Source organism: Vombatus ursinus, unplaced genomic scaffold, assembly GCF_900497805.2.
Source record: "Vombatus ursinus unplaced genomic scaffold, bare-nosed wombat genome assembly UNPS02000577.1, whole genome shotgun sequence".
NCBI lineage: Eukaryota > Metazoa > Chordata > Mammalia > Diprotodontia > Vombatidae > Vombatus > Vombatus ursinus.
This window is the reverse complement of record NW_020940355.1, coordinates 20,785,123-20,811,394: the sequence shown is the minus strand read 5'-3', so window position 1 is coordinate 20,811,394 and position 26,272 is coordinate 20,785,123. Positions and strand designations below refer to the sequence as shown.

At 37.6% G+C, this 26,272-nt stretch overlaps 1 protein-coding gene across 1 annotated transcript in view; it reads right to left on the bottom strand.

Annotated features, from left to right (window-relative positions):
• Positions 1 to 26,272, bottom strand: part of F13A1 (coagulation factor XIII A chain) — a 156,118-nt gene that overhangs the window by 115,206 nt on the left and 14,640 nt on the right. Inside the window, exon 4 of the mRNA XM_027868322.1 lies at positions 15,897 to 16,085. Coding sequence (XP_027724123.1) covers positions 15,897 to 16,085 — 189 coding nt within the window. The remainder of the gene's footprint in view (positions 1 to 15,896; positions 16,086 to 26,272) is intronic.

The following is a 26,272-nucleotide window of genomic DNA, read 5'->3' as shown; positions in this document are numbered from 1 at the left end:
TTTCGCTTAGGAAGTGAAAAAGCAGCTATTAGTAAAGAGAGGAATAGTTTCACTAATCAATCCTGTGAAAGACTCTATTTTAAAATACCATACTTACACATTTAGAGAGAGAGTGCTATAAGAGAGTTATTTTCAGACAGAGAGGATTTTATGTGTGCAGCATACATGCATGCATATGTGTACTGGTGTAAGTGTGAAAGAAAAAGAGAGAGATAGAGACATACAAGGAGCAGAGAGACAGAGTCAGAGAAAAAAAAAAGATATAAAGAGACCTAAAGCCTAAAGAGAGATTGATAGCAAGAAAGAAACAGACAGAGGGAGAAAGAGAGAGCGAGAGACAGAGAGCGAGACACACAGAGAGAGAGAGAGACAGAGGCAGAGAGAAAGCCCTGGAGAGAGATTGGAAGGAAGAAAAAGGCTAGTTGAGGGGAAGAAATAGGGAGGGATAGGTGAGAAAGGAAGACAGGAGGGAAGAAGGAGAGGTACAAACACTTTATAGATTCTCAGATTTTATTCTCTTCATTGATCATTCCTGTGATGTTCTAATAGCAGAAATACCCTGGCTTCATAAGAGTGTACTATGAAGGTTAAACCTCCTTAAGGAACATTAGAAGGATGTAACTCTCCTACACTATTGCAACAATAAAAATAAGGTTAGTAATAGAGCAATCTTATTATTGAGTCACTCCTTCCAAGGAGTTTAAAAAGCATTCTAGGCATTCTTTCCTTAATCCTTATAATGAGGAAATATGAGGACAAAACATATGAATATTTGATCCAGTTTATAGTCATGCTTAAGAGGGTTTTAATTCTGCTCAGACACCATCCCCTTTCCCCTTTTTCACAAACCAGGAGAGAACAAAACAAGATAATAGCCATGGGCACATTCATTTTCATTAAATATTTTCTTCACCCTGTTGACCCTTTTCCTCCACAAACCACAATGATTTTATGTGCAAAAGTCAGGAAGCATATATACTGTGTTATGTTTTAATTCAGAACATGGAATTCTGGTCCCACTCAATTTCAATTATACAAGTGTTAGCCAAGTTTCTCAATTCTGGGAAGTGACAAAGAATATCTCACAAAAAGAGGACATGGGGAGCAGGGACAGGGAAAGTCGGGAATAGCAAGTAATATACACAAGACTGCTTCTTTAGACATCTCAATCACAGCTCATAAATCTAGAGATTGAAAGGACCCAAGAGTTCTTTTAGCCCAATACCTTGTTTCAAAATGAGGAAACTGAGGTTCAGAAAGTTAGGTGATTTGCTCAAGGTCACATAGGTGGGAAGAGGCAAAAGTAGGATTTGAACCCAAATCCTCTGACTGAAGAGGCAGTGCTTTTATCACCATACCATGTTACTTCCTCAGAACAAGCTGTTCCTACGAACAACCTGAGAGATGTCCTCCACAAGTATCTATTGATGGTACTTTTGCCTGTCCAGGTTAAAGAGAAGCACAAAGACAGTTCTGTCATCACCTGTGTGACCTTGGGGAAATCATTTAACCTTCTTAGTCCTCAGCTTCCTTTTCTGAGGAATGAGGAGTCTGAGGAGAGAAAGAAAGAGAGAGAAGGAGGGAGAGAGAGAGAGAGAGAGAGAGAGAGAGAGAGAGAGAGAGAGAGAGAGAGAGAGAGAGAGAGAGAGAGAGAGAAGAGAGAGAAGAGACAGAAAGAGAGAAGGGGGAGAGAAGGCAGAGAAGAGAGAGGAAAATGAGAGGAGAGACAGAGACAGACAGAGACAGAGAGATACTTCCTTTCCATTTTGATACAGAGAGAAATAGAGAGACACGAGATGGCCCCTGAGGTCCCTTCTAGTGCTTGTCTATGAGTTCCATCTTCACCAAGATTTCGATCTCTTCAGGGACTCCAGGTCTCATTTACCTCCACCAACTCAGAATCTGCAGTGTGCTCTGTATGTAATATAGAAGTGAATCAATTCTGAGACCAGCTGCTCCTGAGATACCATTTTGTGACTAAGTTGTTTCCTCAGCCATTTGCCCCTAATTTTAAATTGCCCCAGCAGGAGCTGTGGACAGGTAGTCCTGGGCAGAGCACAGCTTCTGTGGTTTTGAATTTTTCACTTTAATTGCCAAAGTTACATGGATGTTGGGTGTTTACATTTAGTATTTATGTTGGTGCTATATTTAATCAAAGCATACACATTGTCCTCTCCTTGCCAACATGCAAACACTGGCAGAACCATAGCAGAACAATGCACCATTCCAGATAGAATTTTCCTGTTAATAGCAGCCCTTTATTTAGAGAACCTAGTCTTCTCAGTCGGTAGACTTTTGGAGCTATGCCCATTGGGATGCAACTTAAAACATCGTGGATAGGATAGTCATGGCAGAGGAAGAAGGGGAAGAATGTATTCTACTGCTGGCTGTCACCCGTGATTGCTATCTAAGTCTGAGTTTCATTTCAGAATGGGGTGAACTGAATATGGATAGACAAGAATGGAGAAGCTAATCATGCATTATTTTGAACTGATGATGCCCATATTCTCTCAACCACCCATACTGCAAACCTTGGAGTTCTAAGATCATATTATCAATATCAAGCTGAACAGGACTGTTAAGGTCATCTAAGCTGACTCTTTCATTTCATAGTTGAGGAAGCTGAGAGCCAAAGAGATGAAGTGACTTATTCAAATTAATAAGTAGCAGAATCAGGATTTGAACCCACATCCTTGTATTTTAAATGTACTTCCCACTACACTATGCATATTGAGATCCTCATACCTTGAGAGGATAACCCCTCCCCAATTTCCCAATTGCTTTTTAGGAAGCTCCTTTGCCCACTTGCTTTATCACCAAAATTCTTAGTGAATTTAGATAAAGAAGTTTGACAAAGTATACCTTAATCCTGAAAAGGCCCATTGATACTCAGAAATAAAGTAGCCTGAAAAAATATATATGAAACCACTATTAATTACACTACAGAAACCTCATAAGCAGGCTTTGGGTTTTCCCTCTCCTTTACCATTGACATCTAATCAATTGCCAAGTTCTGCCAATTTTACCTCTATCTCTTCTTTTTCATTTTGACCATTTCCCTAGTTCAGGTTCCCATAAGGAGAGAGCCTCTTAACCAGACTTCCTGCTTCCAGTCTCTTCCTTTTCCAACACATACTTAATGCTGTTGGGGGAACAATTCCTTTGTGCATAGATCTGCACACTTCAATCCCCTGCTGAAAAATCTTAAGCAGTTCTCTCTCCATTGTCTACTAAATAAAATCCACATGCTTTTATTTATTTTTTATTTTTATTTTTGCTTAGGCCATTGGGGTTAAGTGAATTGCCCAGGGTCACATAGCTCATAAGTGTCATGTGTCTGAGGCCCAATTTAAACTCAGGTCCTCCCGACTCCAAGGCTGGAGCTCTATCTACTGTGCCACCTAGCTGCCTTTAACCACATGCTTCTTTAACTACCATCCAAGGCCTCCAAGATATCCAAGGCTCCAAACTCCTTTTCCAGACTCATTTCATATTAATCCCCACATACACTCTATACTAACTCCAAACTGGACTACTCTTTGTTTCCCAACCTTGTCCTTCCCTCTTCTTCACCTATGGCTTTGAATACACCATCCTCTTGAAATAAACTATTTTTAACACTTTGTTTGAAATAAACTATTTTTTGACTACTACTAGCAACTAGCATAATATAATTAGCATAATATAGCACCTTTAGTTTTGCGAAATGCTTTACGAATATCATCTCATTTATCTTCATAATAACCCTGGTGGGTAGGTGGTGTTATTACCCCCATTTTACAGATGAGGAAAACTGTGCCAGTCAGAGGGCTAGACTACTTGCCCGGGGTCACATAAATCTGAGTTTTGGTCTTTCTGACACCGAGGTCCAGCACTCTATCCACTGCATCACCTAGCTCCCTATACCTTCTCCTCCTCAGCTTAATACCAATCTCCAAGTCCCAGCACATTACCACACCTTTCTCGTATGCATATTGCCAGGAGACTACTTGACGTATCCTTATACTTTTAGTCAGTTTCTAAATTGTATTATTTGAGTCCATGTCTTCTCTCCTATACTAGATTTTAGACTCTTTGAGGTCAATGATTGTGTAATTTTTCATCATTATGTCCCCAGCACCTATAATAAGACCTTGCACATAGTAGGCACTTAATAAATGTTTATTGAGTTATTTTTTTCTTCAGTTGAATTATGCTAGACTGGTGAAGTAGTAAAAGCCTAATCTAATAAGCAGACAAGCACATAAATTGTACAAGAATCAATTCAGCAATTATGAGTTGGGTTTTTTTCTCCTCCTGTCTAAGTCCCTAGTACCTGCTTAGGCAGGTACATGAACATTTTCAAACTATTCATATACTCAGTGACCAACAATCAGGCCTTATTTCATAAAATAGATGTATTTCTGAAAAAAATGTAAAAGAAATTTGTGCATATCAAAACCTATTTAGCTATTGCTTTTAATAAAGACTGGTTGCTGGGTAGGGGAGGACAAGTGTGAGAAGAAAATGTTACCACAACATAAGAAAATCTAAAGTAATAATTCAGTAAACATTTTAAAATTAATATTTTTTAAAATATATTTTCTTTTAGGAAAAGATAAAGTTGTAAAATATAAAAGTCATGTAGTTAGAATTATATTTATGTTTTGAATGATGGCTTAAAGGTCAAAAAGAAAAATAACAATGAGAACCAAAGGGAAGATAATATATATACTGGGCTGAAAAATCATTACACTTCTATCAATCCCTCTCCTCGATATTCTAGAAGAGGATAATATGCAGCTCCCTGGTTGCTCAAACCTCCTCACCTAGTGCTTTTATGAAAGCTGCTAACCTTTTGGAAATGGACAAATCAATCTGGGCTGAAGGAAGGAGGAGATGCAGAAATTCAATGGAGACAATCATTCAGAAGGGTGTAAGTGGGCAAATAGGCACAAGGCCCTAAGAATCATGGAATCATCAAATGTTAGATTGGAAAGAGATCATGGGGATCATCCAGTCCAACCCCCCTCGTTTAAAAAATGAGGAACTGGAGGATCAGAGAGGTTGAGGGACTTAACTGAGGTGACATAATTAGTGACTGGTTCTCAGAAAAACTGTAAATTTACAATACTTGCCTTCTTACTTCTTTACCAACACATTCAGCCCGTCTTTAATTCTCCCCAAATGCTCACATTGCACCCTTCCATCTGTTAGGAGGAAAGCAATGTCTATGGCTGAATGTGCACAGCTAGGTGGAACAGTGGATAGAGCATTGGGTCTGGAATCAGGAAGACCTGAGTTCAAATCTGACCTCTGACACTAGCTATGTGATCCTGAACAAGTCACTTAATCCTGTTTGCCTCAGTTTCCTCATCTGTAAAACGAGCTGGAGAAGGAAATGGCAAACCACTCTAGTATCTTTGCAAGAAAGCCCCAAATGGGGCCATGAACAGTCTGACATGATTGAACAACAACAACCAAATGGGTGAATGTCTGTCATGACCCTTTCCTGAACTTTCTCTGCTCTTCTTTCACTGTATACTCTTTCTCCTAGGGTACTTATCCATTCTTACAGCTTCTGGAATCACTTTTATCCTATTACTCATGAATTTGTTTTTCTAGCTCCCATCTCTGCCCAAGCTTTAGGCCTACATCTCTAACTACTTATTGAACTGAATATCACAAGCTGCGTGTCATGACAATGCCTCAAAGTTGACTTAAAGGATTCTAAGTATGACCAGTTTGAAGTCATTTTTCAGGCATATTAATGAAACTGTGTTGACCAAGTATGAAGTAGAAAACACTGTTATATTTTCAACTGAAACTCCTATTCCATGTTTATAACATTGACATACCCTCAACTGGTATCACTTTAATTCCTCATTCTGTTTCCTAAATATTCTAGATATTTATTTCTTACTTTCATAAAGTAACAATGTAAGGAATATAGCTTGAGTTACTTTTAAAATTGTATACTTTTAAAATAAACAGCTAATTTCAAGTCAAATCAAGCAGCACTTACTAAGCACCTACTATGTACCAGACGCTGTGCTAAGTGCTGGATTTGGGTTTATGACAGAAACCTAAACTCATCATGTTTCTCTTCAAATCTACTTCCTGCTTCCTGGTTTCTCTGTTTCTGTTGATGGCGCTTCTGTTTTCCAGTCACCCAGATTCAAAAATCTTAGAATCATTTTTGACCTTTTATTTCCCTTTATCCCTAAAACCAAATCAGTTACTAAGTTCTGTCAATTCTGCATTGAAATATCTTTCACATTTTCCTGTCTTACCCACTCCCACTGCTGCCACCTTAGTTCAGGTTCTCATAATCTCTCATTTATGGTATTGTAGTAACTTCCTAACTACTCTACTGGCTGCCAGTTTGAGCCCTCTCTAATCTAACCTTTGCATACCTGTCAAAGTCATCTTTCAAATTCACAATTCTGATCACTTCACACACTTTCTCAAAAACCTTAGCTCCCCATTGCCTACCAAATAAAATACTAATATCTTAGCCTAGAATTTAGAGATATCCCCAAGCTGATCCTAACCTCTCTTTCTATCTTTATTTCATAGTAATTCCTTTTGTGCATACCACACTCCAACCAAACCGCTCTATACAGTTTCAGTTTATACTGTTAGCTTTATTTGTTAGAAGAGGAGTGAGCTCATGGTCACACATTACCTATTTATACATTTTAATGCATGGTATTCTTTGGTTATTAATTACTATTTATTTATTGGCCCTAGGCTGAAAAAAATGCATGTAACTTATTCTGGAATGTGTTTACTTTTGGGAAGGACCAATTCTGTTATGCCAATGTGACATGTCCAGTATGCATTTATATATTAGTTTAAAAGAAGATAGGGTTAGCTAGTGGGTAGAGTAGCTTTGCCAATCCAATTATCCCTAGCAAAGAGTGGTCGCATGCCATAGAGCTGAAGCATAGAACACGGACAAAATATTTGATAACCTTAGAGACCATGGTATTGACTTAGAACTTTTGCCATAGCAGGACCTGTGTAAACCACTAAGGTAGGCCTAGGACTCTTCAGTTAGTAGCTTTCAGTGTCATTCAGTGATTAAATGTACTTGAATTATATAATTATATAATTTTATAATTATATAATCTCCCAGAGACTCTTCTCGGGGAAGTGAACAACAATCCAGGAAACCTATGCTCTAAAATGAGGAAGGATGCACCTCTCTAGCTTAAGTTCCCATGGTTCTGTCTCTCAGTAACAAGTTATAGCATTTTTAATCTTACAAACTGCTTTCCTTTCACAACCTTGAGAGATGGGAGCACACGCCTCACTAAGGTAACCTTAGGGTTAATTATTTTGTGTTAGCTCCCCAAAGGGCATTCAAAAAGAGGACCACAGGGAGAAAGAAATCCCAAAGAATGAATCTTTAATGGTGGAATTTCAGATACCATGGCAATCGCTTATACATTACATCTAAGACAAAGCTTGAAGAGAAGGGCCTGTTTACTGAAACACAGCTGAGAAGATCTGTATTTTAAGTAAATTGATTCATTGGGGTATATATGGAATTATTCACCTGGTTTAAGAAGGTGGTAAATTCAGATGTCTATAGGTCAGATCTGAGCATCATGCTACTTGAGAAGAGCTAAAGAAAGACTGCAATGCCCCGTTCACAATTCCCCCTTCAATTACAGCTATGTTTTGCTAAATGGTGCTTTACCTCTATGGACCTCACTCCCTTACTATCTGCGAGTGGTTGAAGTACCACGGGAAATCTTGCTGGCTAATCTTATTTATTGTTATTTCAAAGCACCAGGTTGCTCTAGAGGTTGAAATATTTCAGTTCTTTGATGAAGGGAGAGATACACAACAGAGAATTCTTCCCTTAGAATGAATGCTAATTTTTTTTTCCTTCCTTCCACATGATATCAAAAGCAGCAGGGAGGCATACGTTTCAGTAAAAGCAAATTAACACCACAAGCCGTCCTTAAGCTTTCACAGCTCAGGCTTCAGGTTACAGGAACCTATAATTAATGCTCAGTGCCTTTCATGATTTATCACGGCCACAGACAGAGGTGGAAAGAAAAAGAGGTTTGGATAGACCACCGAGTACGTTTCCCACCCACTCCCACACCTCACTTTCATTAACACCTCCCACTTATCTCACATGAACAACAGTATATTACCAATGGTTTGTTAAAAGATGAGAATTATTAAAGCATAAAGAATACCAATAAAATTAATAGATTGAGATAGGGAGGAGGAAGTCTGGAAAAAGATAATATGTTGGAACTTTTTATGATATGGTTTACTATCAAGAAGAATTGATAGGATCATTGTTTTTAAGTAGGAATGGACCTTAGAGAAAGTTCTTAATCTGGTGGTCTATGAACTTCTAAAAAAATGTATATTTTGAATCTAGGAAGACATATATGAATTAATGCAGAGTGAAGTGAAGGTATCATTATACACATTAACGGCAATATTCTATCTATGATCAACTGGGAAAGACTTGGCTACTCTGATCAAGGCAATGATCCAACACAATTCCAAAGGACACATGATGAAAAATGCTATCTACCCCCAAAGAGAGAACTGATGAACTCTGAGTGCAAATTGAAGTATAATTTTCTGACTTTATTTTCTTGCCACATGACTAATATGGAAATATGTTATATATGATTTCACATGTATAGTTGATATCATATTTCTTGTCTTCTCAATGGATGGGGGAGGGATGGAAGAGAGAAAGAATTTGGAACTCAAAATTTTTAAAATGTTTAAAATAAATAATAAAGCTATGTATGTGTGGGTGTATATGTATACATATGTATATATACACATATATCACTAAATTTCAGTATAATCCATTTCCTTTATAATCTTATGTCTTTTATTTTATGCATTTATATTCTGTGAAGGGATCCATAGGTCTACCAAACTGCCAAAGAGTTCATGATACATAATAAAGTTAAGAAACCCTGACCTAGTCCAATCCCTTCATTTTATGACTGAGAAAACTGAGGCCCAAAGAAATCAAGTGACTTGCCCAAAGTCATACAAGTAGTCTATGACAGAATTTGGTATCTGACCCTACAAACCTAGACTCCAAATCTGGGGTTCTTTCTACTATCCTATCTATACTTTATAAGATGAACTATCTTAGAGCCCAACTAAGGGAGTTTGATTACTGATGATTTTGTCATCAGAGAGATTCACATTTATCATTTGGCCCCACAGCTTGGATGTAGAGGACAGTGATGATGTAAGATGATATAATGATGATATAAGTTAAATTGTTACTACAACTCAGCTCACCTGAGATAAGTCAACGGGGGGCACCAAGTCATTTAATCTCTCTGGGCCTCATTTTTCCCCAATGTAAAATATTGGTGCCTTTGATAGGAGGTGGGGAGAAAGTTGGATAAAATTATCTCTAAAATCCCATTCAGCTCTAAATTACAGTGATAAAAATTGGAAAGAAAATGAGAGGGTTCTATTTTCTATAATTGTGACTTGCTTTATGGAATGGCTGTATTCCTGAAAATGTGTAAATCAAACTTGGTTGAATGTCATCATAGTTCAAATGCACTAAGGGAGCTATTTGAAGGAATTAGATGGTGATTCCATTGGAGAAAGCAAAGGATGCCTTTGGAAAATCTATTATCTCTCCATCTATTTTTTCTCTTCTTCCTTTTTCTCTTAAACTCAATTTTCATATATTGAGTTTCCTTGACTTGCGGCACACCTAGGATCTATAAAACCAGCTCCTCACATTTCGTTTTCTTTCCAGTTGGCATTCTGCTCTTGTCTGTTCTTGTTACAGACAATTGCTTTAAAGCCTAATTTCCATAGCTTTATTCAGTTCAACAGGAAAAGGAAAAACACTGCATTTCAAGAGTTATTTCTGAGTCCAAATGAGGCCACAGAAATACATTTTTTTAAAAGGCAAAAACGTGGCTCAGTACTGCATTTATGACTGAAGTCCTGAAGTAACCGTGTGACCTACCTGAAGCTCAGCCCCCATTATGATGCCCAACTAGAGAAAAGCCACATACCATTGTCTTCATAGATTCTCTTGAAACAGGCTCTATTTCTCATATACTTTTTCATTTTTATGAGATCTCTGTCTTCACACGGATACCCTCTCTGCTGACAAAGACAGCAAGCTCTTCATGCTTTTAGCAGATGGTTTTGTAGTCTACTGGGGCTGATAAAATTCATGAGCTTCTTTGAACTTAGCTTGGATGGTCTTCGGATATCAGAAAAGGAGTCCTCTGCCAGGTCCATACTGCAAGGCTTCTTAGGTTGGTAAGATTTGCCAGAATGCGGGTTACCTTGGTGTGGCCTTTGAGAATCTAGGGACACTCTACACTTATAAAGCAGTGGAGAAGGACTTTAGTGATAATTCTAACTAAAAAGAATCTTCTGTGATGTGACACAGTGGATAGAGTGCTGGGCCTGGCATTAAGAAGTTCTGAGTTCAAATCTGGCCTCAGACACTTACTGGCTGTATGACTCTGGGCAAGTTACTTAACCTATTTGCCTTAGTTTCCTCAACTGTGAACTGGGGGATAATAATAGCACGTACTTCCCAGGGTTGTTGGGAGGATCAAATGAAATAATGTTTATAAAGCACTTAGCACAGTGCTTGGAACATAGTAGGTGCTATGTTAATGCTATTCCCTATATTAATGCTCCCTTCCTTCTTAGGGTTGAATAGAAAATTCTCTGATTTCCTTTTCTTCACAGCCATAATGAAACAGAAAATCTTCAAATGCAATGACATCTCCAAAAAGCTATTTACATTGGAATAAAGTTTAGGGTTTTTTTTTTTTAATTATAATGGAAAAAGAAGGAAAACCTCACACCTTTGTTACACAGACATAGGTTTAAAATATGCTTCAGTATATTTAGAATCATAGATTTAGGGATGGAAAGGACCTTTAAACTCATATAATCCACCCTACCCCACCCTCATCATACAGATGAGGAACCTACACTTGCCCAGGGTCATACTGGTGATAACTGACAGAACCAGGATTTGGACCCAGGCCTTCTGACTCCAAATCCCATGATCTATTCATTGAGCCACAGAACATGTAATCTTTGGTTATGTCAGTGTGGAATTAGTCCAACACTAATAACAAGTCTTCTATAACTTGTCAGAAGAGCATCCAGAGCTCCTGTAGCTAAGAAATTAAGCACCTCGGAGCTCAGCTGGTGATGAGTGTCTCAGAACTTGAGTAAGCTGGTCCTCATACAACAACAGATGCAATTCATCCCTGGACCCAGACCTCAGGCCTTTCTGGAGCTTAAACTCCATTGGCCAAACTCAGAAGAAAACGAGGATCAGCTCTGCATTACAATAAGGCATTGTGGTAGGACTTTAGTGCAAGGGTTTTAAAAAGAAATCATTTTTATTATACCAAGGAATATATAGCCAGAGGGAAGAAATTCAAAATGCCCTTAAAATATCCTCAAATTCAAGGCTAGTTACTCATCATTTTACCTAAGACTTTCAGTATCAGAATTATTTTACGACTTAGCAATGAGCAGGGAGGCCCGCATCTTAGATGGGGGAAAAGAACTGCCCAATTTTTGCTCTTGCTGCCTCAAAGGTTGGCAGAAAGGGCAGGAGGAAGGTTTACTTCATATTTCAGGAATGGGATAGGGACAGGATGGTGAAGAGTGTTCATAAGTATTTATGGGACATATTGACATTGATGAAGGAAGCAAGAGTTGCAATCATGCTATCAGAAAAAGCAAAAAAAAAAAAAGAAAGAAAATTCATGTTTCTAAGAGAGGTTAATAGGGAAACAATATAAAGCTTAAAGGCACCATAGACAACAAAACAATATCCTTATTAAATGTATATATCCCAAGTAGCATCATATCTAAATGACTAAAGGAAAAATGACCTGAATTGCTAAACAACAACAACCACAACTATAGCAACAACAAAGAAAACCCAAAATCCAAACATAGATAGGAGACTTGGATGTAGGTCTGCTAGATAAATCTAAACAAATTCAGTTAAAAAAGAAAATAGGGAACTAAACAGACTGTGGGAAAAGTTAGATTTGAAAGACTTATGGCACCTTCTGAATGAGACTATTAAAAAGTATAAATATATGTGTATATGTGTATGTAAATATGTGTGTGTGTGTATGTTTCTTAGCATCATATAGTACCTTCATAAAAATGAACCCCGTGCTAGGAAAATAAAAAATTATTAATAAATCCAAAAAATAAAAATATTAAATATATCCTTTTTAGACTATAACATTATAAAAGTAGTACTTACTAAAGGGAACACAAGTAGAAGATACAAACCCAATGGAAATTTAATCATGACAATTTGAATAACAAGTGGATTAAAAAATAGAAATGATTAACAACTCTATGAAAGAGAATGATGTTGAAACAAAATACCAAAAATATTGAGATAAAGCTAAAATAGTACACAGAGAACAATTATAATTCTAACAACACATTAATAAAACAAAAAGGCAGATAACGGTCTGAATATGCAATGTTAAAAAAGAAAGACAATCAATAACTCATCAAACACAAAATAAACACAAAAGAAAAATGCCTTACAAATCAGAAGAGGTAAAAAAAGAAAATAAGTCTTTAGAAATGATAAAACTAAAAGCTATTTTTTTGAAAAGATTAACAAAATCAATAAACTTGTGCCAAACTAAATTTTAAAAAATCACAACAATAAAAAATAACAAGGTGAATTGACAGAAAAGAAATTTTTAAAAATTATCAGAAATTAATATAATAATTATATGATAATAAAATTTAGAATTTAAAGGATTACCTTAAAAAGTATAAAATACTCAAGTCAAAGAAAATGTAATAGAGATTTCAGTCAACCCAATAACAAGAAGTAAAACTGAATAAGGAACTTCCAAAGATGATGATGGGGGGACTCCATGGTCTGGATACATTTTCATGTGAATTTTATTAAATATATATAGAGAAATTAATACCTATGATATGCATATTATTCTTATTGAGATAGAAAACTCTACCAAACTCTTTTTTAATCAAATTAATATAATTCTTATACATAAATCAGCACAGGATAAATTGAAGAGAACTATAAAGCTACATGATTAATAAAAAGTGATATAATTTTTTAAAAATAAAAACCTAGCCAAAATAATTACAGTAATATAGCCAAAAAAAGTATTCAAAATGACCAACCTGAGTTTCTACCATTGACATAAGTGTGGTTACACATTAGGAAAACAATGAACACGATTAACAATATTAGAGAAAAACCAACCAAAACCATATGATCACATCAATAGGTACAGAAAAACCCTTTGACAAAATATAACATTCCTAATCAAAACACTAAAAAGCACAAGCACATAAAGATTATTTTTATATGCTTAGTAGTAGATTCCTAAAACCAAGGTTAGCATTATTTGCCATGGAGAAACAACTGGAAGACTTCTCAATGAGCACATAAATAAAGCAAAGATTCTCTCATCCTCATTATGATTTGGCATTTTTCTAGAAATGTTAGTAATAACAATAAGGAAATAGAAAGAAATTAGAGGTGTAAATTATCAATAAAGAGAAGAAATTTTCTCTAATTGCAGATACGATGGTTTACTTAGAAAACCTCAATGAATCATCAAAGAAACAAATCGAGACAATTACGCTTCAGTATTACAAAATAAAAAATAAACACACATAAATTGTTAACATATCTAACAATGATGAAAAAGGAGGAAATAATAGAAAGAGAAATTTCATTCAAAATACAAATTGCATAAAATAGCCAAGAGTCTATCACAGTAGACTTAAGAAATAAAAGTTTAATTACAAAGCACTCTTTAAAGAAATAAGGGAAGACAAATAAATGTAGAGACATTCACTGCTCATGATTGAACCAGGCCATGACAATAAACATAATGATACTACCTAGTGCTATATCAATCAAACCTCCATGAGCTTACTTTATAGAGCTAGACAAAATAATAACAAAATTCATTTGGAAAACCAGAAGGTCTGGGATAATCATGAAACCATTAGATATTGGACATGGATAGAAGGCAAGAGTGCCCATTCTATTAAAAAATCACCAAGAACATTTTAGTCATATAAAGTTTATAAAAATAAGGGAAACATATTGAAGGAAACATTGAAAATAACTTTTATCTGTTATCTAAAAGCATTTACAAGCATGTTATAATGTAATGCAAAGAACACTAAACTACATGATGGGGACTCTGGGTACTAGTTCTCCCTCTGACCAGGTAGCTATACTATTCAGTATAAATCACTTCATTTCTCTGGATATCAGTTTCCTCACCTGTAAAATGAGAAGGATGGACTTTTCCAGATCTAACATTTAACATTGTAAATGCTGTACCTTCTGCTGCTCATCCATCCAATTATTTTTATCTCCTACTTATTTTTACAGCTATAAACTTCACATGCTGAATAAGATCATGCAATACCCATCATGTTATTTGAATTTTGAATTTGATATTTGTTTTTAGTCAGTATTTTAAGTGCTACTTTTGTGCCCTTAGAAAGGGCATACTATGCACAATGCAGTTTAGAATTATTTTTGTTATCCAGCGTTTTGGATGAAAGAAAAGTTGTGCCTACAAAATAGGATGTTAAATAAAACAGTGAGAAGAAAAGTTTAAAAGTCTAATCAGCCAGATATCATGTCTATAAATCACCTATAGCCAACTGAAATCATTCAAGGCTTGGTTCTTCCTCCTTTCTTTCTTCTTTCCTTCCCTCCCTCTTTTCATCTTTTTTTCTTTTTTCTTTCTTTCCTTCTTCCCCCTCCTTTCCGTTCTTCATTCATCTCTCCCTCCCTTTCTTCCTTGCTTTTTTTCCTTCTTTCCTTCTTCCTTTCCTTCTTTATTTCTTTTCCCTTTCTTCCCTTAAAATTTTTTTTTATACCTAGATGGGTATAATTGACTATTGGGCCATGGTTGTGGGTACAGAATCAGAAAGTCTCAAAGGTAATATGTGTCCTTAGAGGATACCTAATCCAATTCTATACTCTAACAGCATAGCTAACAAGTCATCATCAACCTCTGTCAGAGACTGTGATTGAAAAAGAACCATCTTCTTCCAAAGGCCATTTATTCCATTTGGGATAGCTCTAATTGTTAGGAAATTTCCCTTACATAGAGTAAAAATCTGCCTCCTGTTACCTCTTCCTATTGTTCATGATTCTCCCTTATGGATTCAAGTAAAACAGTTCTAATCCCTTTTCCACATTATGGCCTTTCAAATTTTTGAGGAAAGCTACCATGTTCCTCCCAAGTATTCCTTTCTTCAGTCTAACTCTTCTCCTTCCAGTTCCTTTAACAATAGGAACCTTTCCCTGACCCCTCTTAATTCCACTGCTTTCCTTCTTTTAATTAATTCCTATTTATCCTGTATACAGTTTGCTTTGTATATATTTCTTTGCATATTGTCTTCCCCATTAAAATCTAAGCTTCTTGAGAGCAGGGACTGCCTTTTGTCTCTTTTTTGCATCCCCAGCATTTAGCACAGTGCCTGACACATAGTGGTTACTTAATAAATATTAATTGAATGAATGAATGTTCATGGTCTTGAGGCACTTCACCATCATAATTGCCCTTATCTAGACACTCCAGTTTATTGACATCTATAAACATTGCTCCACAATCCAGAGCACAGAGCAGTCTAGTGACCCACCTTGCATTACACAGTGAGTTAGTAATGGGAAATTAATTTTAGTGTCAATCCGGTGGTGGGGAATTACATTTTGGGGCTACCTTACTTCTCAGTTTGTTAAACCACACAACTCAAATCCTTGTTCTAAAAGTCAGTCAATACCATCTCTATCACCACCCCAGTTTCTACTCCCCAATTCCTTGCTATTACACTTCTTATTTAGTCATAGCACTCACCAATGACGTATTCCAGTCTGAAGACATCCTTTTTGGGATCATAAGGGCGATGAAAGTCAATTTGGACATAGAAAGGCTGCCCTCGGCGTACGATCAACTTTTCACTGTCATATCGGTCTGTGTGATGCTCCACCTTGTTGGTATCCCAGGAGTCTTTGAAGAGGTGGACATTCATGACTTTCAGATAGTCTGTATTCAAAGGAATTCAATAGAAGGAAACCAGTAAGTGTTTTTGATTTGATAACCACATCTTTAGATCTATAGAGAGGAGAAATAGGGCAGATTAATGGATTCTTTTTCTTCCCAGAAAGGAGGAGTGCAGCAGCATCTTGGAAACACTGTCCTAGATATGAAGTTGGAAGACTTGAGATCCAATTCCATCTCATGACAGTTTGTTAGAATAGTGCCTTAAAACTGTATATACATTACCAAGTTTTTGTTCTCATAATGAACTTGTGAAGTAGGCAGTACAGTTATTATTATCTTATTGATGAAGATACTGAGATAGAGAAAGGTCAAGTAAGTTTCCCGAAGTCACATAGTTAATGATTGATGAAGGGTGAGATTGAAGCCTCTAATTATCGGATGTTCTTTCCAAAATACAACACTGCCTTCTACTCATCTCTACCAATTCAATTTAATTTGGCAAACATGTCTAAAGTGCCCACTGGTGACACTGGGGGAGATACAAAGTTCAAATAAGATTGTACTTGCCCTTATGAACTTTACAACCTAACAAGGAAAGCAGACTACTAAGCAACAACGAAGATACACAATAATATATGATAAATACATCATATAAAACCGTAAACCAAGTACTATGTGAGGCCTGAGAGAAAAGGCCTTTATTAATTACTACTTCAATAAGCTTGGATAAGTCATGTAATTTCCATTTTAGATTCTCCATCTTTTAAAAATGGGGAACCTAGGGGCATCTAGGTGGCGCAGTGGAGGCCCTGAAGTCAGGAGGACCTGAATTCAAATCCGGCCTCAGACCAAACACTTGACACTTACTAGCTGTGTAATCCTGGGCAAGTCACTTAACCCCAATTGCCTTAAAAAAATGGGGAACCTTCCAAAGATATATTGAGGACAAGCCATACTATTGGTTAGATTCACTCTCTGTTTCTTCAAGGACATCAAACAATACCCCTTTCCCCAAAACAGACTCCGTGATGCAAGACAGATTTAAGCTTTTTGGGAAGAAAAGTTTCCCAAGGACCAGAGCTGTCCACAAGCAGAATAAGCTATCTTAATGGTCATTTAGTCCAATCTTCTTTTCTATTCTCTCCATACTCACTCACTTGGTAACCTCATCAGCTCCCATGGGTTCAATTCTCATCTCTATGCAAGTTATTCTCGGGTCTAGCTTTCTATCCTGAGTCACTTTCCAGAGTTCAAGTCCTGCTATATCAACATTTTGAACTGTACATCCAATAGTCTTCTCAAACCCAACATACCCAGAACAGAACTTGTCTCCTTCCAATGCCATCCCTCTTCCAAACTTCCCCATTTCTATTGAGAGCACCGCCATCTTTCCAGTCCCTGAGGTCCACATCCTCAGTACCATCCTTGGCCCTTCACATTCCCTCAACCCACAGATAGAAGCTCTTGCCAAATTTTGTTGTTTCTATCCTCACGACGTCTCTTGCCATCATCCTCTTCTCTCTACTCATATAGCCAGCACACTCGTTCAGACTCCAATCACCTGAATTTTTTAATACCCTCCATACTGGTCACTCTGCTTCAAATTATCAAGTGTCCACTTATTCTAATCCATCCTCCACATAGCTACCAAAGTAATTTTCCTAAAGTATCAGTATGACCATGTCATCTCTCCTCTCACCCCACATACAAAACAAACTCCAGTGGCTCTCTATTACCTCTTTGTTGTTGTTCAATCATTTTTCAGTTGTGTCTGACTCTTTGTGATCCCATTTGGGGTTTTCTTGGCAAAGATACCGGAGTGGTTTGCTCCAGCTCATTTTACGGATGAGGACACTGAGGCAAGCAGGGTTAAGTGACTTGCCAAGGGTCACACAGCTAGTAAGTGTCTGAGGCCAGATTTGAAATCAGAAAGATGAGAAAGATGACTCCAGGCCTAGCACTCTATCCACTGTATCAGCTAGCTGCCCCCCATTACTGCTAGGATCAAATATAAACTCCTCTATTTAGCACTTCAGGCTCTTCATAACCTTGCCCCATCTTACCTTTTTAGTCTTATTACACGTTATTCCTCTCCAAGTACCATATAGACAGACCATGCTGGACTTTGTGTTGTTCTTCACACATGGCAATTCATCTCCTGCCCATATGCCTTTGCACTCCCTGTTCCTCATAATTAGAATGTTCTTTTCCTCACTTTTACTTAGCATCTCTGGTGTCTTTCAAGACAGAGCTCAAGCACTATTTTTTCCTATTCCTTTCTCTGTCCCCCACCATACAACCCCGTCCCAAGTGCCTTCCTCATCCAAGGTCAACTTGTATATATTTTGCTTGTGTTTAATTAAACCTATATATGTACATGTTGTCTCCCTTAATAAGATATGAGCTCCTTGAAGGCAAGAGCTGCTTCATTTTTGACTTTGTAATGCCTGGCTCATAGTAGGTATTTAATGAAAACTTATTGACTGCTTAATCTCTTCATTTTTCAGATTAAGAAACTGAGGTTGAGAGAGGGAAAGTGGCTTGCCCAGGGCCACATAGAGAGTAAGAGGCAGATCTGGGATTATAACACAAAGCCTCTGATTTTGAATCCAGCACTCTTTCCAATTAAACAGGCTTTTTAAAATCAAAGATTAAAGATGTTTTAAAATAGTAGCACAGCAGTTTTTTTTTCACAAGTGCTATAAAATGGTCACCAAAACCTTTAGCACTTTCTTTAGCAAAACCAAAAAGCAACCAGCATATAAAGTATGACTGAAATTCCTCAAACAAATAGAAGATGAATTAATTGACATTTAGGATTTGGGGAACCACAAATAGTAAAACAAAAATCTTACTTACTGTACTCTTTCATACACTCAACTCCCTAACAATTTTTTATAAAAGCTAGATGACAAAATAACTTTTTAATAATTCCAGGTATTCATAGAAAAGGCATTTCCTTTGTAATGGAGTCTCTGAATATTTTTGTCTTTTGAATTTAAGAAATATTGCAGTTTTACATTGAAAACTTTCAGAGCTTTTCCTAATGATACTGCACGTGTTCATTAAAATGTGGGAAAGAGCTACACTGAAGGAAGCCTGTGATGACAGTAAGAGGAGATTTCTTATTCTTTAGGGAAGCCTTGGGAGGACCAGCAGCTCTGGTGTGAGGGCTGCTGAGATCTTTTCAGGGCTGTTCATCCTCCTTTGATGTCCACTTGATTCACCCAACTCTCACCTGTGGTTCTAAGAAGCTGTAGCATGCATAGTGGCCACACCCCAGTAAAACCATCATGGCAGATAGGTTAAACCAAGTTGAGGGTAACCAACAAATCCCAAACCCATTGGTTAGTTAGGGGGGCATCTACCCCATGCATGGGAAGACTTACCCTGGCTAAATGTGTGGATAAGAACAATTTGTTCCAATGGCCACGAGGGCGGCTGAAGCAGGTGCTATGGAGAACTTAGAGCTTGGTCAGAGATCAAAGATGCCAAGGTCATCCCCTGCATCTTGCGCCATCACCAGTCATTTTGACTTTTGTCTTGCCAATGGATTTAGATGACTCAGGGATAGAGAAACAGGCTGACAACTTTGTGCAATTCTGCCTCACTTAAATCCAATTCAGGCAAGAGTAAAGACATCATTCCATGATGTCATCAGTCCTCTTCAAAAATGAAGGACAAACAACAACAGTACCTAGACCTTAGTTTTAGTGAACAAGTGTCTAAGAGAACTACACTGAGGAGAATATGTCTGCATTTGTATATTGTATAATACTCATTTTCCTAACTAACTAAAAGTAAGTCCTATAGTTTCTCATTCTCTGTATTCTTATTAGGTATGCATAGGCATGTATAGGACAGCAAAATATAAAGAGGATCAAATACCTACTAATATCTGAAATATGAATAAATATGCATGTTTATGAACTAGAGTTCTTTTTACATATGTATTTTTCACTTTGATTAATTGTTCTAAATGATATATTCTATCTTGAGTGAAGCTATTTGTGTATGTTACAGATACTTGGCTACAGAGATCGAATAGATGGGGACTTGGGGAGACACCATGAACCGGGAACAGAGACATAATAGCAATAAATCAACAAATATTTATTAATTGCCTATATTTGCCAAGTGCTGAGGATACAAAAGGAGAAATGAACCAGTCCTTGTCCTAAAGGGCATGGGTGGGGGGAGTAGAAATAACATGAGATAGTGACAAGGAACTTTAATTATCAAGAGAATTACTAGAATTCACTTTAGCTCTCCCCTTCCAAAAAGAAAAAAAAATTAGAGCAGCCAACATATTTCAACTTACTTTGCTGATAGAAATTATATTTCAAAAGATAGATGAGCCAATAAAATGAAAGTGTTTTCTGGATCTGATTTTCATTATTAATGAGGAATTGGTTGCTGTGGTAGAAATGATGGTAAACCTATGGGGTAGAGGTATACAGTGACCACTTCTTAGAGTTTATGATAGAAAAGGAGGGCATAGTCTGGGCATAGTCTGACACAAACATTAGATTTTGAGAAAGCAGATTTCAGAGTACAGAGGAAGGATAGATAGAATTCCACAGATTAAAATCCCATAGGAGAAATCAGTCTAGGAGAGATGAGAGATGTTCAAGAAGAAAAGTCAGAAGACACAAAGGGAAAGACATTCCAATGAAGAGAAACAATAATATTTATGTCTGAAGAGAACAATGTGGATGCACAGGGGACTGAACTAGATTTTTAAAAGAAATATACAGAAGATAGAAGCAAGGGTTGATAACAGAAGATGAATATAAAATTGATTGATGTGTGGCCCTATTAAAAGAGTGTCAGGAGTGCTCAAATCCAATATAAGTTGAGATTGGCAAGAGAAACAAAGATAGGAAAAAAAGGTTTTAGCTATCTTGAGGGAAAAGGGGGCATCAAATAAGGGATAGAATCTTTGATTAGGGTAGATAAGTTGGTTAAAACTGAAAACAGAGCCAGTCAATAAACACTTATTAAATATCTGCCATGCATGAGGCACTGTGCTAAGTACTAATGATAAAAAAAAGGCAAAAAAATTTTCTAGTCTCAAGGAACTCACAATCTAATGGGAGAGACAACATGCAAACAATAATGTATAAATGAGCTATATATGGGATAAGTTGGAAATAATTAAAGAAGGAAGGCACTAGAATTAAGAGGGATTGGGAAAGGCTTCCTGTAAATGGTGAGATTTTATCTGGGACTTGAAAAGAACATCTGTTCATCGAAAGCCAAAAAAAATTCCCAGAGTTGGAAAATGGAATATCTTTTTCAAGGATCAGCACAAAGGCCAGTGTTGCTGGATCTCAGAATACATGGGGTGAGGTAAAGTGTAAGAAGATTGGGAATATGGAGGGGATGGTTGTGGAGGACTTTGAATGACAAATTAACATTTTATCCTGGCAGCAACACTGAGTTGCTGGAGTCTATTAAGAAGCAGGGTGGTTCTTGGCAGTGGTGATATAGTGATGGTAGCAATGGAGGTGGTGATGGTGTATAATGTGGTCAGATCTACACTTTAGGAAGATCACTTTGACAGTTGAGTTAAGGATGGACTGGAATTGGGAGAAATTTTGGCAGGGAGATCAATCAACAGACTATTTCAATATCCTAGGTGTCGGGTGATAAGGGCCTGTACCAGGGTGGTGGCAGTGTATGTGAGAGATGTTATATAGTAATAATAGGCAGACTTTAACAACAGATAATTTATAGGTGGTCAGAAAGTGAGAAGTCAAGGATGATGCCTATGCTGTGAGCCTGGATGGCGGTATCCTTCACAGTAATAGGGAAGTTAGGAAGTGAATAAGAAAGAAAGAAGATGAGTTTATTTTTGGACATGTTGAGTATTAAGATGTCTATGAGACATCCAGGCTGAAATGACCAATAGTCAATTTGAGATATATTACTAGAGATTAGCAGAGAAGTTAGTTAGCAATAGAGAAACAGATTTGAGAATCATCAGCTTAGAGCTGGTAATTGAATCCATGGGAGCTGATGAGATCATCCATATTCTGTCAACATGACCCAACATCACATTAGCTTTATTGCTCTGTTGACCCATTGTGAGCTTGTAGTCCACTAAAAATACAGGAATTTTTCCAGAAGAATTGCTGCCAAGTCAGTCATTTATTCTTTCTATCATACCCATAAAGAAGAGCTTTTGAGCCCATATATAAGACTTTGTATTTGTTACCATTACATTTCATCTCGAAGGACTCTTCGTATGGAAGAGGGGTTAGATTTGTTCTGCTTGACTCCAGGGGGGCAGAAATGGAAAAAATGAGTAGAAATTGCAAGTAGATTTTTAATGGGAGGAAACCATTTCATAACATTTTTAAGGGTCCAAACCTATGATTTCATTGGTAATCTGTAAGTGCATTAATTCCACTCTAAATGCAGATTAGCAACTGGCCTGTCTAGAAAGTCATCTGTGGTTAACAGAAGGTTAAGTGATTTGCTAATATGTGTCAGAAGCAGGGTTTGAGACCACATCTTCCTGACTCTATAGTCATCTCTCTATCTGCTGCTCCATGAATGTGTTCCAGTTAGAGCTCTCCAAAGGTAGAATGTGCTCCTTTAAGGAATATAATCTAAAAACCTGGATAACCATTTCCGAGAATGCTGGAGAAGGAATTTGCAGTCAGGTAAGGGTTACACTAGCTATGCTTTTGAGGTTCCTCTCAACTCTGTGATTCCCTCCACAAATCTTGTTAAAAGACTGTACAAGCCTTCAGCCAATGGCAGGTAGACAGACTCTGGCAGAGAAAAGTAGGTTATCACAGGCTACACATAGCCACACTACTTTGGAGAAGCTTATAAAGGAGTCAGCTGTGTGGATTTCTCAGTTCTATGCAGCTACCAGGTCCTTCCACCTTCCCAGTTGGACACACTTCTGTTGGGAAGTTTCTGACCCTCACCACTTTCTACTTCTCTCTCTCTCTCTCTCTCTCTCTCTCTCTCACATACACACACACACAAAGCAGATAGATTCTATAACACCACAAAGTGCTGTACCTCCTTTGGATAATGGTAAGTAGCAATTCCCTAATAAAGGAAATGATCTTAAGATGGCATGGGTATATTTGTCACCTTCATGACAGCCAAGATCTCAGAGACACACAGTTATTTAGTGCACTTATAATAATGCTATATTTGGGGGGAGGGAAGGAAGGAAAAAGATGGAGAGGAGGAGGCGGGGAGAGAGAAAGAGAAAGAGACAGAGAGACAGATAGACAGGAAGACAGAGAGAGACAAAGACAGAGACACAGAGATAGAGAGAGTGAGAGAGAGGAGAAACAGAAAGGAGAAGAGGGATGAGAAAGAGAGAGAGCCAGAGCCACAGACAGTGAGAGATTGAGGTTTCTTTTTTGTTTTGTTTTTTGGGTAGGCAATGGGGTTAGGGACACACAGCTAGTAAGTGTTATGTGTCTGAGGCCAGATTTGAACTCAGGTCCTCCTGAATCCAGGGCCAGTGCTCTATCCACTGTGCCATCTAGCTGCCCCTGAGGTTATTTTTAAAGTAGGAAAAGGGAAGAGAGTTGTCACTGCCTCTTACTTTCCTATTTCCCTTTTATGATTCGTATTTAATCGAAGTAGAAAAAGATGAGACTCTAAATTTCTTTTTATCCAAAGCAGAATTTGGTAAAATAAGTACTATGACACAATACAAATGTCAGAATATATGTTTGATTCTTTGCTCTAGCCTCATCAATTAAGTGCCACAGCATGACCTTGTGGAGAGGAGACCAGTTTTGCTCTCTGCTCTTTCAGAGCCCCTGGATGGATCTGAAGGCAAGTATCCCATGCTGTGTATATTCTCTGAGAGAGGCAATAAAGTAAGTATGGGCTAACCACCCCAGGGAGCTCCCCAGTAACCTGACTGCTTGGGTGTGGAAGCATAGCAACTAAACTACTGAGCTGAGACCCTTTGGAGCTATACCTTTCTGGAGACATAGGGTGAGATGTGAGGGAGTGCATGAGGGTACCCAGAGCCTTCTTACACGTCTCTGTAGGAGTCTACTCCTGCAATGCCTAGCACAAAATTGGCTCATGAAGATGGCTTTATCCTTCTTTTCTTTTACACCTATGATGTAGTGGGGAGAGAGCTGGATTTGGAGTCAGGGGATTGGGCTTCAAATCTAATTTTTGCCATGCATCCCTCTGTATAACCTGGGTCAGGTCTCTCAACCTTTCTGGGCCTTGATTTCTCCATCTGCAAATTGAGGAGATTTAACTAGATGATCCCTAAGGTCCTCTCCAGCTCCAAATCTATAATCCTGAGTTCCTGAAGCAAGGCCCTTTGGACTTGAATTTGTCTAGGTCCTTCCATTATTATTAAATTAAACTGGCAGGAATTGAAGAAGAATAAGGCTTTGCCCAGAAACCATTTGCTTGGTCTGATTTTTTATTTTCTTGGCTCAGCTCTAGGGCACTCCTCTCCATGAATCCTTGTGTCTTTATCAAAATCCATTCACAGTGGCTGAAATTTGAATTATCTTTTCATGTCATGATTACTATTTTGATTTGGGTCACACTTCTGACTTTGCTTTTGAATTATAAACCTATCCAATCCTCTGGTATCTGTCTCACTTATCCTTCTCTGCGGCTGTCTTCCTACCCAAACAAAACTTTAGCCATCTGTGCTAAAAGCCTCTAAGAGGATCTTACCTCTATTGGAACTGGAATTCCCAATTGTAAGCAAAGCTCTGGCAGTTGGCAAAAGCAAGGTCTCATGAGGAAGATATTTTGTGGATCTGTAATTCATTCTAATGTCAATCTTACTGACAAAAGATTAAGATTCAATTCTGCTCTGAACATCAATCATAGTACAAGCACAGTTGTAGCCCTGAGAAAAATATGGTTCCAGGTAGGCTATTCTATGGGCTTTTAAACAGGCATAGCACTTAATGAGTTAACCTGGCTATGGTACTGCAGTAGACCAATATTGCAACCTACTTCCGAGCTTTATTTTTACCCTGCCGCATCACAGCACATATCCCCTAAAGAGCCCTTCCCTTCCATTATGTTGTGGTCTGAACTTGCTTCATTCTCTAGACTGACGTTTGCAAGTTTACCACTCCTAGAGGCTCTATATCTTCTATAATGCTATGTTCTCAAAGCAGAACCACTCTCAGAAGGATGTGCCTTTTCTTATGTGTTGCTTTTTGGGACATAGTGACTAGGATGTTGGCTTTAGAATCAGAAAGACCTGGGTTCAAATCCTACCCCAAGCCCTTACTAACTGTGCCACCCTTGACAAGTCACTACCTCTCTCAACATCATTTTCCTTGTTTGTAAAATGGAGATTAAACAGTATCTGCTCCACAAGGTTGTCATAAAGAGCAAAAGAGATAATATATATAAAATGCTCTGTAAAATTTAAAGTACTCTATCACATCAGTCACTATTATACAAATTACTGAAAACATAAGTCTTCTGAACTCTTCATTAATCTACTTTAATGGAGAGGAACACTGACATGGATAATCAAAAGCAGTAGATTTACGTTAAGTAATTTTCACTTTGCTTTGGAATATACCATATGAATTTTTTAAATGAAGATTTATTTTGTTGGAAATTTTTGCTTTATAATAAATTATCTCTCCAGAACTAGGATACCCGGGGAAGGTCTTTTGAAACACAGATAAGAATCAGAAAAGAAAAAAAAACCTTCTAAAAAACAAAAAAATGTCCTAAAAGCCACACTCTGAAGTTCATGGACTTACTGGTAGGATAGCTGCTCATACCCTCATGAAGTTATTATTTACATCGGTCAGCTAGGTGGCATAGTGGATAGAGTTCCAGTCTTGGAGTCAGGAAGACCTGAGTTCAAATCCGCCCTCAGACACTTGACACTTACTAGCTGTGTGACCGTGGGCAAGTCACTTAAGTCCAATTTCCTCACCAAAAAGCAAAAAAAACCCCACAAACTATTATTTACTTTCATTTTGCACAAAGTTCTAACTTATCTTGGTTGTCTGATTTCCAAGACCACAGGTCACTCAAGTTGGGCAGTGAGACGAGGGTAAGAGGACTTCTTCAGGAAGACATAGTGAAACCTTCAAGAAACAACAGCTTAATAACAAGGGAGAACATAGAAAAAGTACAAAAAATATCTGGGAGAACTAAAAAATTACGGCAGTCAGGAACATAGAGATGATAGTTGACCCGTAGAAGTAAATGAGATTCCAAAAGAGAGAGAA